Source organism: Alligator mississippiensis, chromosome 2, assembly GCF_030867095.1.
Source record: "Alligator mississippiensis isolate rAllMis1 chromosome 2, rAllMis1, whole genome shotgun sequence".
Lineage (NCBI taxonomy): Eukaryota > Metazoa > Chordata > Crocodylia > Alligatoridae > Alligator > Alligator mississippiensis.
This window is the reverse complement of record NC_081825.1, coordinates 211,550,870-211,564,010: the sequence shown is the minus strand read 5'-3', so window position 1 is coordinate 211,564,010 and position 13,141 is coordinate 211,550,870. Positions and strand designations below refer to the sequence as shown.

At 42.1% G+C, this 13,141-nt stretch overlaps 1 protein-coding gene across 6 annotated transcripts in view; it reads left to right on the top strand.

Annotated features, from left to right (window-relative positions):
- Positions 1–13,141, top strand: part of GAS2 (growth arrest specific 2) — a 161,330-nt gene that overhangs the window by 90,642 nt on the left and 57,547 nt on the right. For all 6 annotated transcript variants that reach the window (XM_019477079.2, XM_019477080.2, XM_019477076.2 and 3 more), the window contains 2 exons: positions 3,495–3,639; positions 10,055–10,162. In XM_019477079.2, coding sequence (XP_019332624.1) covers positions 3,495–3,639; positions 10,055–10,162 — 253 coding nt within the window. The remainder of the gene's footprint in view (positions 1–3,494; positions 3,640–10,054; positions 10,163–13,141) is intronic.

Sequence of the window (13,141 nt, the reverse complement as noted above, 5' to 3'; positions counted from 1 at the left end):
GCCCTCTGTACCCCCAAATTCTTCCTACTGAAGTCTTCCTGCCTCCCCTTTCTGTGAGACTCTGCTCAGGCTCTGTTCTTTCCCCAACCACAACATGGAAATGAGCTACATGTACAGAGAGGGGATGGGGCAGAGAGGAGGACAGAAACTGTGGAGGGAAGCAGGAGACTACAGTGAGTCTGACTCTTGCCTCAACCCTGACTGCTGCAGATTTGAGCGCAGATATTCTATAAACCACATTATACCTACTTATACATGTTACAAATTATGCATAATATTAGTCAAGAGCCAAAAGGCTCATGACTTATCCTATAGTTCACTGGGATGTATCAACAGTATTTCAAGGTATAGTGATCCCACAGCCAAGCACTGCTTAGTTATGTGTGTACTCCAGATACCCTGACAAAGGATCTATGGGCTAATTAGCTCCCTCACTTGTGACTAGAACTGGGTCTTGGGACCCTCCAAAAATGTATATGCAGATGAGGGGCAGGGTTGCCTGATCTGTCTCCACCCCATAGAGGGTGGGAGTGACATTAATCAATGATCTAGAAGATGGTATGGAATACACCATCAGCTAGTTTGCTGATGATGCTAAGCTGGGGGGAGTAATAGATATGATGGAGGGTTGGGCTAGGATTCAGAGAGACCTAGAGAAACTGGAGGATAGGGCCAAAAGAAATCTCCTCAGATTTAATAAGGACAAGTGCAGGGTCCTGCACTGAGGATGGAACAATCCCATTCACCGGTAAAGGCTGGGGACCAACTGGCTAAGCAACAGCTCTTCAGAAAAGGACCTAGGGGTTATACTGAATAATAGGCTGAAAATGAGCCAACAGTATGCCTTTGTGAAGAAGGTTAACAACATACTGTTCTGCACTGGTCAGCCCACATCTGGAGTACTGTATCCAGTTTTGACCACATCTGGAGTACTGTATCCAGTTTTGACCACTACAGAAAGGATGTGGCAAATTGGAGAGAGTCCAACAGAGGGCAACAAAAGTGGTAGCGAGCTGGGGCACATGACTTAAAAGGAGCAGATGAGGAAACTGGACTCATTTAGTTTGGAGAAGAGAAGACTGAGAGGGGACTTAATAACAGTCTTCAACTTCCTAAAGGGTTGTTCCAAGGAGGATGGAGCTGGACTGTTTTATGTGGTGGCAGATAACAAAACAAGAAGCAGTGGTCTCAAACTGCAACAAGGGAAGTTTAGGTTAGATATTAGGAAAAACTTTCTCACACTTAGGGTTGTAAAGCACCGGAGCAGGTTATCCAGAGAGGTTGTAGAGTCTTCATCCTTGGAGGTTGTTAAGACCCAGCGAGACAGAGCCTTGGCTGGGATGGTGTAGCTGGGGCTGGTTCTGCTTTGAGCATGGGGTTGGACTAGATGACCTCATGAGGTCCTTTTCAACCCTCATTATCTATAATTCTGTGATTCTACAATCACATGTGACAGGCTGAGAGATGGGACGACAGAGCCTCCCAACTAGACAGAAGTTTGGTGGTGTTTGCCAGACATTTAAGGCTTATGAATAAATGGGAATCATTGAAAATCAGAAAGAAAGATGCTGCTCAGCTGTGGGAGTGAAGAGGAAGTTAATGCATTTGAGGTATTGGCTCACCTTGACTTGGAAAAAGGTTTGGTGCTGAGAGGGAACTGAGAAAAACGAGCAATATATTTTACTTAGATGGGCTGCACTAACCTATCTTTTGGTACCAGGGGAGGGTGTCAGAGCTTTTTCTGGCCTCTCCAGGTACCTGCCTGGTATTGCAGTATCTCCATGCCTGGTGCTTATTTCCTCCTGGGTGAGCAACGGTAACAAATGCATGCACACATATATACATGGATTCCCATCAGCATCTCAGCCTTTTTGGCTAAGATCAAATGAGTACGCCCTGCTGGCCAACATCCTGAGGGGCCGTGACTACGACGTGACGGTCGATGTGCTCATCGTGGGAACGCTCAGAGCCTGGGACCCCAGCAATGAGAGCATCCTGCGTGCCTGCCGCGTCTCCTGACACTACGCCAAGCTGATGCGCTGCCTCATGGTGTCCGACACCATCTGTTGGTCCCATGACATCTATGTGGAACACATCACAGGCCACCGCCAGTACTCTGACCCCACCAGATGAACCACCGCCAGACCGGACCCAGAGGGGATCACCTGAACCCCCGCCCTGCATCAGATGGACCTTCACTTCAAGAGGATTCTTCAACAACCGACGACCCTGCTCCACCCGAAGAGGACCCCCGTGATGAGACTCTGTATGGACTGAGACACTTTTTCTTTGAAACACTTCTTCCACCATTGTGGACCATTGTAACGGGTTTGTATGTATCTACCTTCTTTTTCTCTCAGTGTCGCGAACCTCCTCCCTTCCCTTCCCCCCTCCCCCCACCCCCGGGCTTAGTTGGCTAACATTGTATCTCCTGTAACCTAGTTGCGTTCCCCTCCTCACCCTCATCCTTCTATTGTTAGTCCCTCACTCGGGTGATCTGTATTTCCCTACCAGCTTTGTCATTTTTTTTGGATTCACAATCCTAAACATCTACTAATAAAAGTCAATCTTTGGGGAGGGTGTCAGAGCTTGCTCTGGCCTCTCCAAAAGCTGGAGAGCTTGCAGTACACCTGGGAACAACTGCCCATTTTTTAAAAGGACACACACACACACACACACACACACACGCCCCCCCCCCCCAATCAATGCGCTTGCCCAATATGGGCCAGGTGTTTTATTGGCAGGCTCAGGATAGGCTATATTCAGTCAACTTCATACAGTAGTTGGTTTCCATGACTGAACACCATAGCAACAGTTTAATGATTGTCAATGTATTTAATAGGGAGCATGGAGTTTTCCTGGTATGGAAATATAAGAAATGGGGCTTTTCTTCTCATGCTGATTGGGGGGTAAAAAAACCTCAACATACATTCAAGTTAAATATAGTATTTATTAAAGGAAATTATTTCAGTTATTGTATCATATGGAGTGCTCATTCCTTTCTTACTGTGTTTAGCAATACAGTATTGCATTCTATATATATATAAAGGGCTTAGTCCATCTGTCTGTGTGTCTGTCTGTTTGTCCGTGCCACTCTTGTGGGGCACAGCTCCAGCCAGTGCTGTGCGTTGGGCAAATTGCCCATCAAGAATGATGGTGGGGATGGAGCGCTATCATGATGAGGACAGAGAAGGGGGAAGGGGGGTGGCACGGGGCCACACATGGAGTTTGGGGTAGGGGAATGACAGCAGAGATGGAGGGGACAGAGCGGGCCTCCCCATCCCAGCCTTGCTCCTTGGAGGCAGTGGCAGGGTAGGGTGGTGTCAGCACAGCACTGGCCTCACCCCCACCTGCTCTGTCCCTGCCATCATGGCAGCGCTCCCTCCCTGCCATTATTCTTGATGGGCAGCTTGCTAGTAGTAATATAAAATGTGTGAAGTTTGCGTATCTTAAGATATGACAGTTTGTTAATTTTGTTTGCATGTTTTCAAAAGGTTTGGTGTAGAACCTCCTGGTTTAATAAAGCTGGAAAAAGAAATTGAACAAGAAGAAACACTTTCAGCACCTCTTCCCTCTCCTTCACCCTCCCCAACAAAGTCTCCAGGGAAAAAGAGCACAGGAAAACTGTTGGATGATGCTGTAAGTGTGCTTGGGCAAGCTTCTATGTTTCTTCTCTGCTACACAAATGGACTAACTCCTGCCTGACACAATCTGACATATCCCTTATTGGTGAAAGATATAAAGGCCTGGTTTTGACTAAAGGTTCTTGACCTATAACTAAAGGTCAAGCTCCATGATTTTCAGGCATCTGCAATTAATATTACTGTGGCCACAGTTATTCATGTCTGCAGATTACTTGGAAAATGTTAGTTGATGCTGGAAATTGGCAATTAGGCCCAGATTTGTACTGTCAGCTGGAGTTCTGTCTGAAAAAAAGATTGATACAGGACTGTAGGATTTTGACTGTGTTGGTTTATGTATTTTTCAAAACACCTCTGAGTTATCTAAACCTTTTTTATGCTATAGGGCCAGGATTCAGATTACTTCTTTAGGCACCTAAATAGGACTTTCATGGAAGTGAGCCACCTAAGTTCATTAGCCACTTTAATTTGGACTACAGAGTTCCCTAAGCACTTATACTAAAGGATCTTCCATATTTTAAAAGCAATTTCGATGGTACATCTATGAACATTATGATGCCTGACTCCTGCAATGCACTGTTGAAAATCAGTTTGTTGTTAGGAAACACCTAAGCAGTCTGAGTCTATAGAGAAGCCTTCAGTAGGCACCCCAAAGCAAGACCTAACTCATAGTAAATTTGAATTCAGTACCTAGATGGCATTTTTGTAACCCACCTTTTGCCCAATGGCCTCATGATTAGGAAACTTGCCTAAGAAGTTGGAGGCCTAGGTTTTAGTTCTTGTTCAACCTGAAGAGATTCAAACCCTCATATCCCCCATAGTTAGGTAAGTACCCTAACCATACCAAGCTATAGAATAGGCTATGCAAGGGCACTCTGTGCCACTGCTGAACTTGCGTTTCACCACTAGAGGTGGCCTGACTCTGTGGTGTAGTAGCAATGGTACTTCTTTGAGACAGGGTAATCCTGTCCCTACTGCCAAGGCTATTTCTAATCTATAACCAATGTCTGTCTAATTTTAAGTGCCTAAACAATGCTGAGAGCAACCTGTAGTCTAGCGGTTATGTCACTCAGCTGGCAGCAAGGAGTCCTGGGCTCCATTTCCTGCTGTTAGGATCACCAGGTTTTTGTGTTCAGAAACTACTAAGGACCAGATTCTGTTTGACCTATTGGTAATCTAAATTGACTCAATCATACCTAAATGTGATTCTGTTCAAGTCTTTCAAGTCCCTAAAAATTCATTAATGCTTTTTCTGTAGTCTAGTTTTGTTGCCTGCAGGCAGTATGAACAGTAGTTTGAAGATGCCTGTAGCTTCCCATTCTAAGCAAAGAGCACATAAGCGCCTAAACCCAAATCATTCTTAAATGCCTCAGAAACCTCTCATTGACTCTGTAAGGATCCCAGACCTTGTCAAACTGAACTGCCCTCCAGAAGTGTTACACTACCGAAAGAACAAATCTGAATCCTGGCCTACCTTTAAAGTTTCTCACACAGTTTAAAAAAAAAAAACGGAAAAGAAAAAAGTGCAAAATGTTGTTTTTTTTTCTCACTGTTAGAAAGGAAAGTATTTTGCTTTGTAATTCATCAAACCCCCTTTGCATTAGACTGTACAATCATTTCTCAGTTATGCCCCTCTGGTGGAGTTTACTTTGAAATAGCTGGTATCAGATAAAAAAAAAAAAGAGACATTTTGAGATCATGAAGAGGTTAAATAGGAAAGTACAAATGTGTTCTAAAAAAAGGAGGAGTTACTATAGTAACTGCTATATCACATGGTAGATATGCCACCTGGGAGTTGCAAAGCCCTTCTTGAAAAACCCACATGCCATTTTTTGTTTTACAATGAGCAGATGGAATATAATGTTCATTCTTTTTATAAAATACTTTGTTCTTTTGAAATGGAAGTAAGTTGCATTTAACTTTTGTGTTTCTTCTCTAACTGTGGACACCCTATCATGGCTGCATTTGAGGTTTTACAAATATTCTTGTGTGCAAAAAAAGAAGATTGCTTATCTCGGGGGGAAAAGGAAAGGACAATATGAAAGCTATTTCCAGCCACCTCCTTTAATTTAAAAGGCAGTAGGGATAGGGAGAGAATGGAATTCATACTGCTAGATTCCTAACCTTTGATGCCCAGATGCACACATTATAAACTACCACCAGTGCTCATACATCCCAGACACAAAATAAAATTAGATTTAATTCTGCCCTCCAATTCTTCATGTGATCTCTAAATCCTCCTGTATGATATGTCTGTACCTTTTGGGACAGTTGATACTCTGGAAGTAGCAGTGGTAAGATCAACAGTAGGATCTGAATAGCTTCTGGTTTATACCAGTTTTACATTAGTGTAAATCTGTTGGCTGTAATGTTAGATGCAAAGGGTAGAAGTAATTGTCCAGTGCCACCACTTTTTCTTCAAAACAGCCAAAGGCTTGATTCTAAAGGGTGTGTTCCCTGCAGCAGGGCATCCCCCCCATCCCCACTTCCAGGCAGCCTTCCCATAGAGACAGCAGATATGTGGGGGAGAAGAAGCCTACGTGAAGATTATGCCCACTTTCTGAGTATTGATACTCCCCAGAACTGAGTCTGCTTTACATTGCTTGCTCCAATGGAAGCAGTTATAAAGTGTCCTGACTTCATAATTGGTAGATTTTCCCTACTTAGTTGAATCGTTAATACAGAGCTATTAAAACAGTTCCTGAACTACTGGTCTCTTGTCTTCTTACGCAAGGCGTGTCTCTGTCCTGATTGTCAGAGGCCACAGGCAACAATATCAGGGTAGCTTCTGGAAGCTAATTCCTAGTTGTTCCAGAATCAGGGGAAGCAGATTTCCATATATATTCTTTTTCTCCTCCAGTCTGCAGAAGATATCCCTTACTGACCTTAGTAAAGTCACTTCCAAGTTATGGTGATGGTAGAGCTCTTGAATCAAACTTTCAGGGCCCTATTACATGTTCAAATTAAAGCTGGATAGTAGCTAGCTATAGAATTGTTACACATTGTCAAGCACTAACTTATTTCTGATTGCCTTTTTTAATATCTGGATAGTCATTTTTATGCATAATAATTACTTTACACGTGTGTCTTGTCTAAATTTATGTGCAATTTACCAGTTAATTAGGTGATAATTATTTTGCCCTTGTGACTGGTCTTACTTTGTATGTGTGGCCGGTCTAAATTTATTGCACAATTTACCACTTAATTATGTAACATGTAGCTGGAGCCTGAATATCAAAAGTGTGTAATCCACCAGATACTATGGCTAATTATCCTATATTCATATATAGTATAGCTCAAGAGTGTTTCCACTCAAGTCACTGGAGTTACTCTGATGGCAATACAGCTCAGTGATAGCTGAAGTCTTATGAAATTCATGTAATGCTTGCAGATCATTTTTGATACAGTTAGTGCCAAAAATATATCTCTTGTGTCTGGGCCTAATTTTAAGTTACACAATGTATTTCACAAAGTCATTGCTGCTCATTTTCAAGAGAGGTTCTCATTAACTATTCCGGAAAGTGAGCAAAGGCTGAATAGGTAATAGCACTGGATAATTTTAGCAACAAGATAGAAAACTCTCAAATTTGTTGAAATTGACTTAATGTCTTTCAAAGTCACTTGAAGTTCTCTTATCCATTCTGTCCATTACAAAATAACTGTTGGACACTGTATACATTGTTTCTTCTATCTCTGTTGCAATATACTTTCCAGCAAAAGAAAAAATAAAATTTGACACATCATAATATCCCTGAATGGCAGAGCTAAAACTCTGTGCAGTACAAACTTGCTCTTGCTTCTTTTTTTTTTTTTTTTAATTTTCGAAAGAAACCATAAAACCAGAGCTGCAAGACATGAGCCTGATTTTTTCCTTTATAAGACGGTAGAAGAGACAAACTTTCACCAGTAAGAATTCTAGCAACATTCTTGTGTTCTTAGTTTCTTTTTCAAACTAGTTTTGAAAAGGTCTGAGTATTATCTGAAGTGGACAGAATCTTTAGAAAGTGCCTCTTGCATTTTGTTTCATTTGACACAAACATATTAGGTCAGATTTTACCCAAGAGAACTACAGCATGTGGAACTGATCATCTTCTTGCCCTTGTCATTGCTGTTTCTTAGCAGCAATACTACCTGAATATCAAATTTGAGTTCACTCAGCCAGATCTGCTCTTGGACAAGCATACTATATTCAAGTAACCAAAAAAAATCAGAATATAATTTACTAAACATTAATGCGACTGAGATCCTATACAAAGCTAAATTGTTATCAGAGTTAATGTCTAATGGAATGCAACTGAGGAGGGCACAAACATAGGTGATGCATAGGGGAAGCATGGGGGGGACACGTGCCCCCTCTGAGGGTGCTGGTGCCCTCCCTCACAGCGAGTGCTCCAGCTGGTAGCAGGGCATGGAAAGCATTTGCCCCTCACCCCTAAAATTGGCTTCATCAGTGGTGGAACTGCTGATGGTGGAAGCGCCAGCACTTCCGCTGCCACTGTGCCGCTGCTGTGCTTGGCAACTAGCTGCCAGGGAACCCCCTCCCGGTCACCCCCCTCCCCGCTGGCCACTGGAGGACTCTCTCCAGGTTGTGCTCCACTGGTGCCCCCGCAGACTCAGGAGGCACCAGTCACCCATGGGCACAAAAGTACCTTTCAGCTGCCTTTGGGCATAGGCATGCAAACATATACTATGCATCAACTGCTCTGTAGTGACTGCTAGTTAAAAAGTTTAGAAGTTAAACTGCAGTAATTTAGCTCTGCTTTCCACCCACTCCAAATTCTTAGGGCTTCAGGTTCCTTTTTCAACTTTGTTAACACAGAGCAGCCTTAATGCTGCTCTAAATTACACATGATAGAAACAGTGGGCAAACTTAGCAGCTGGGGGTCACCATCAGTGCTGAGAAACATCTCAGCATTGAGCTCCCTGAGGATTTGGTGAAAAGACATCTTTATTCCTGCAACCAGAGTAACTGTAGGCACGTCTACACGTGCACTCAACTGCACAGTAACTGGTGGTACTGTGCAGTCTCGGCACCACAGTAGCTCGTTGCTATGGTGCAGTAGGGGCAGCATTATGGCTCATGCCTGCTGATGCTACACCACTGTAGCAATGAGTTACATTGCCATAGCTTGTCACTACAGTGATGTAGCAACTTGTGTAGACCACCCTGTGTCACTGAGTTCAGCATTAGATTCCACTTTCTTTTTATGAGGACAAATGGTTATGCAGAATGGAAGCAATGGACAATCAGAGAGCCTCTGCCTGTATACTGAAAAAATGTTAAGTTTAATAAGAAAATTGCAGACAAGAAATTATTGCACAGGAATATGACACCTGGAATTCCTTTACATTTAATGAGGGAATCTTTCTGTTTGGATTTTTAGAGAAAAGCTACAAAAACAGAAGCCAAACAAACAAAAACTTATTCAGTTGAGTTCAGTAGCATGTATACACTATCAGGTTCAGACTTACAAAACCTTGGCTAAGTTCATCAATCAGTAATACAGTGCAATTTCATTGTGAACTATGTGAATTTGGGCACTTGTTGGCACCTACGCTACCTTTCCACATCTGAGAACTCCCTTTTGGCCTTGGTATCGATACAGTCTTGGATTTCATTGATGTCATAATTATATTTAAAAAAAACAGGTGATTATTTAATGTTAGCATGTTACGTAATTAAGTTCATGTAGTTTACATATATGTTTTAAGTATGAAGCATGGTCCGATCCTTGAGTCTGGCTGAACTTGGCGCAGCAGTCAAAGGATGAGAGATGTAATTTCTGCTTCACTTCCAGGTGATGCCAGAGGTGGCAGATGCAAGGACCCTTTCCATATAATCGGAGATTAATAGTGTCTTTTGGATCCTCTGGCTATACTAGAAACTCTGCTTGGCCATCAAAGTAAACCAGTGGCTCTGAAAAGGCTGTGAATCACAGAAGGTTTTTTGTTTCCTTCCCATACAGATTTACATAAGAAGAAAACATCTGTTGCTAATCTCTGAATCCCAGTGAGGTATATTAATATGATATTCAAACCTATACCATTGGGTCAGATCTTGAAATACTTATTCAGTTTTTCCTCATTCTAAATTCCAAATTCAGGCAAAACTTCCATTCTATTTATTCGATATTTTGCTTAACTGAGGATTGAGTATTTTACCTATTAGTAGCAGCCGTACCGAAAATCATGCCTTAGAAATCACTCAACGCCAAACTATTAAAAAATTAGACTTGAAGTGGGAAAACAAGTAAGACAATTTCAGCAATAAAGTCTTGATGAAAAGCCTGAAGAAATGTTTGGAACAAGTCATTTATCTTGAAGGCAGAGTATAAATCAAACATATGGTGTTATGGCAGCTGCCCTTTTGGAGCAGTTTGCTACAAATTCAAAAATAACTTCTTGTTTTTCAGGTCAAACACATTTCTGAAGATCCTCCTTGTAAATGCCCTAGTAAATTCTGTGTGGAGCGTCTTTCACAGGGAAGATACAGAGTTGGAGAGAAGATCCTCTTTATTAGGGTAAGAAATTTTTTCTTTTAATTTTTTTGGCATATCATTCTGAAGGATCAGTTTCATCTCATTAGCAACATTTTTTAACATATGGACTCCAGCTTTTCCCTGTAGCAATATTGTGTAACAGGAAATTTTTTCTCTCTGACATGTACAGACTCTGTTCGACTTCAAAATCTGGACTATGTAATCCACAGGTAGGGCAGGTGAGCCTGGGGAGTTAATATGGTAGACCCTTTTAGCCCTAGGTCATTGATTTCATTCTGTCCGCAATCTATGAGGAGTAAAAGACTTCACAGTTGGGATTGATGGTCTCCTCTCACTTTTTTTTTGGTGGAGTATCTACTTAACAAAAGGGCTGTCCCACTTTGTATTAATCTGGTCCTTTTTTTAGTTTTAGGAAAAAGTGAAAGACTTAAACAACATGGAGCCTCCAGCTGAGGTACTCTGGTAGGATACTGTGGGCAAAGCGTGCACCACTAATGTGTCTTTTTTGCAGATTAACAGAAGCATTCAAACTGCTGTTGGCAGGTACATGGATTTTATAAGTACTAAATTATTGCACATATGGTAAAAATTTATCAGTAATATAAATGGTTCCTAGTATCAATACATGGATATGACCTCTTTCCAAAAGACATTATCTGACTGTCATTCTGAGCTACTTAATCTTTTCTATATCTACTAATTTTGAAAATACCTTAGTTATCTTAGTTTTACAAATACAGGGCTATATTCTGCCTGGTTTTATGTCTTTCCTCCAAACTTGTATCATCCCTGAATAAAAGCCAGGTAGAATTCCAGTCCTTGAGTTCAAGGAAATAAATGAACTGTACTGCTTCTGCTGAGGGATGCATAGCTCTGCTCTGGCATAATTAAGGATTTAAGGCCTGATCCAAAATCTTAAAAATGACAGCAAGATTTGTTTCAGACTACAGAAATTAATGACAATCTTTGTCTTTGTATATTACTTCTTTATGGGTCTAATCTTGTGTTCCTTAACCACTGCCTTCCCATTTCAGCAAAGGATTGAAGCACTAAAGGGCTGATTTTAACTCTAAGCATGTGCTTAAGTTAATGAAAGGACCTATATTAGAGATTTTGTTATATAATTTACATCTGTAGCTTGATTTTTGTCCTCTGTTATACTTCATGTTTCATGTATCACTTTTAGCCCAACTGAAAACAGATTCTTAACAATGGAAAATGAATAAGTGCGGCTTTTCAGCTATATTCTTAAAACTGTCTTGTATAAAATTGGTATTTTGTAGCCACTTTACCCTTCTCTTTGCTTCCTTTGAGGCCCTTTCTGATCATGCAGGTAAAGGTGTGATGAAATCTAATGCAAGATTCACACGATTGGAGGATTGTGCATTACATCCCATCATGCCTTCTTGCAGGTGCAGGGGGAGCCTGATCTCAGCTCTGCCAGTGATAACCCCACACAACCCAGCTGAGGGGCTCCCAGCCATGGGGGCACCCCATGCATCCCTAGAGCTGAAGGATCACTTCTGTGGTGATCCCCCACCCAGGGGGTGCAGGAAAATGCTTGGGGCTGGAGAATGATTCTATAGCCCTGGGAGTTTTCTGCAAACCTGCAGCAATCCTGGGGGTTCCCTGTACACTGGAGCCCTAAGGATCATGGCAACTGCAATCCCCAGGATCCAGGGGTTTTCCACACCCCCAGGGATGGGAGGATAACCACTGCAGCAAATCTCTGGCCCCAGGGGTTTCCTGTACCCCATACCTGTACCCCGCACCCTGTGGAAACCCCCATGGCTGCCACACCCCATGGCTACCACAATCCCTATTACTTGGAGATGTATGCAAGATCGTGGCTGCTGCAATGATCCCTAAGCTGGGGAATGGGTGAAACCCCTGGGCCCTGGGGATCATGGCTGCCATGATCCCTAAGGGTTGGGGGTGCATAAAACCCCTAGACCCTGGGGATTGCTAGGGCTCAGGGGTTTTACTCTGGGCATGGTGCACCCCTTTGGCTGGGAGCTCCTGCTACATGTGCAAATTAAAGCTCGATAGAAACCAGCTGCAAAGTAAGGACACATTTTTAAGGTCTAACTTTGTAGCTGGTTGGAGCTTTTTATGGTGTGATAGCTACTTTGCACATGTAGCTGATCTTTGGGTAATTGCAAATACCTGTAACATGTAGAAGGGGCCTTACTTTTAGATCACAACTACCTAAGTATTCTTCAGCTTCTACTTTTTATAAACTGCAAGATTTTCTCCCAAAATACTGTGTCAAATTCCCCACTGCTGGCTTCTCTTATAAAGTCCAATCCAAGTCAATTATCCATTCCAAGTGGGCAAACAAAACACCCCTTTCATATCATGCTACTGCGTTCCAGGTAGAATTATGCCAAAAAATGTAATAGTAATATGAGTTAGACATTAAACTGTAGTATTAGGGCTAGATCCTCCACTAGTGATGTCAATGGAATTTTTACCATTAACTTGACGTGAAACAGGCATGGACCCAAGGGTTTAAAACTGAGGTACAATAGTGTCTGGTTGTCAATAAAATCTGCCTCAAAGTATCCCAGTGGGTAAGAATAATTCTTCACCAGCCTATCTGCACCCATCAACCCATGAGTTTTTCATACCTAGATTTGTATGCAAACTTTTTGAACCATTTGGCCACTTCTTTATTTATTGCAGAAATACACTTAATTGATATTTATTTTCCAACTTCTCAAGCTGATGGTATAATTTCTCCATCTGCTTCATATATGGAAGAGGAGGTGTTCCCAGGCACTGCCATTCTCTGTGTCTTGCGCATAAAATAACTGGCTAATCATTAAACTTCCAGAGTAGTCTGTTTCAGGAGTCTGGATATCTCGCTGCCTCTTTACAGCCGAACCTAGTTCAGCAGAAACCAGTATAAAAAACTTTTCCTAATTTCAGTTGATCCAGGCTTGGAGTTTTGCTTGGAGTATAGATAGCTGGAAGAATTCCAGTAAAACATTTTTGTCA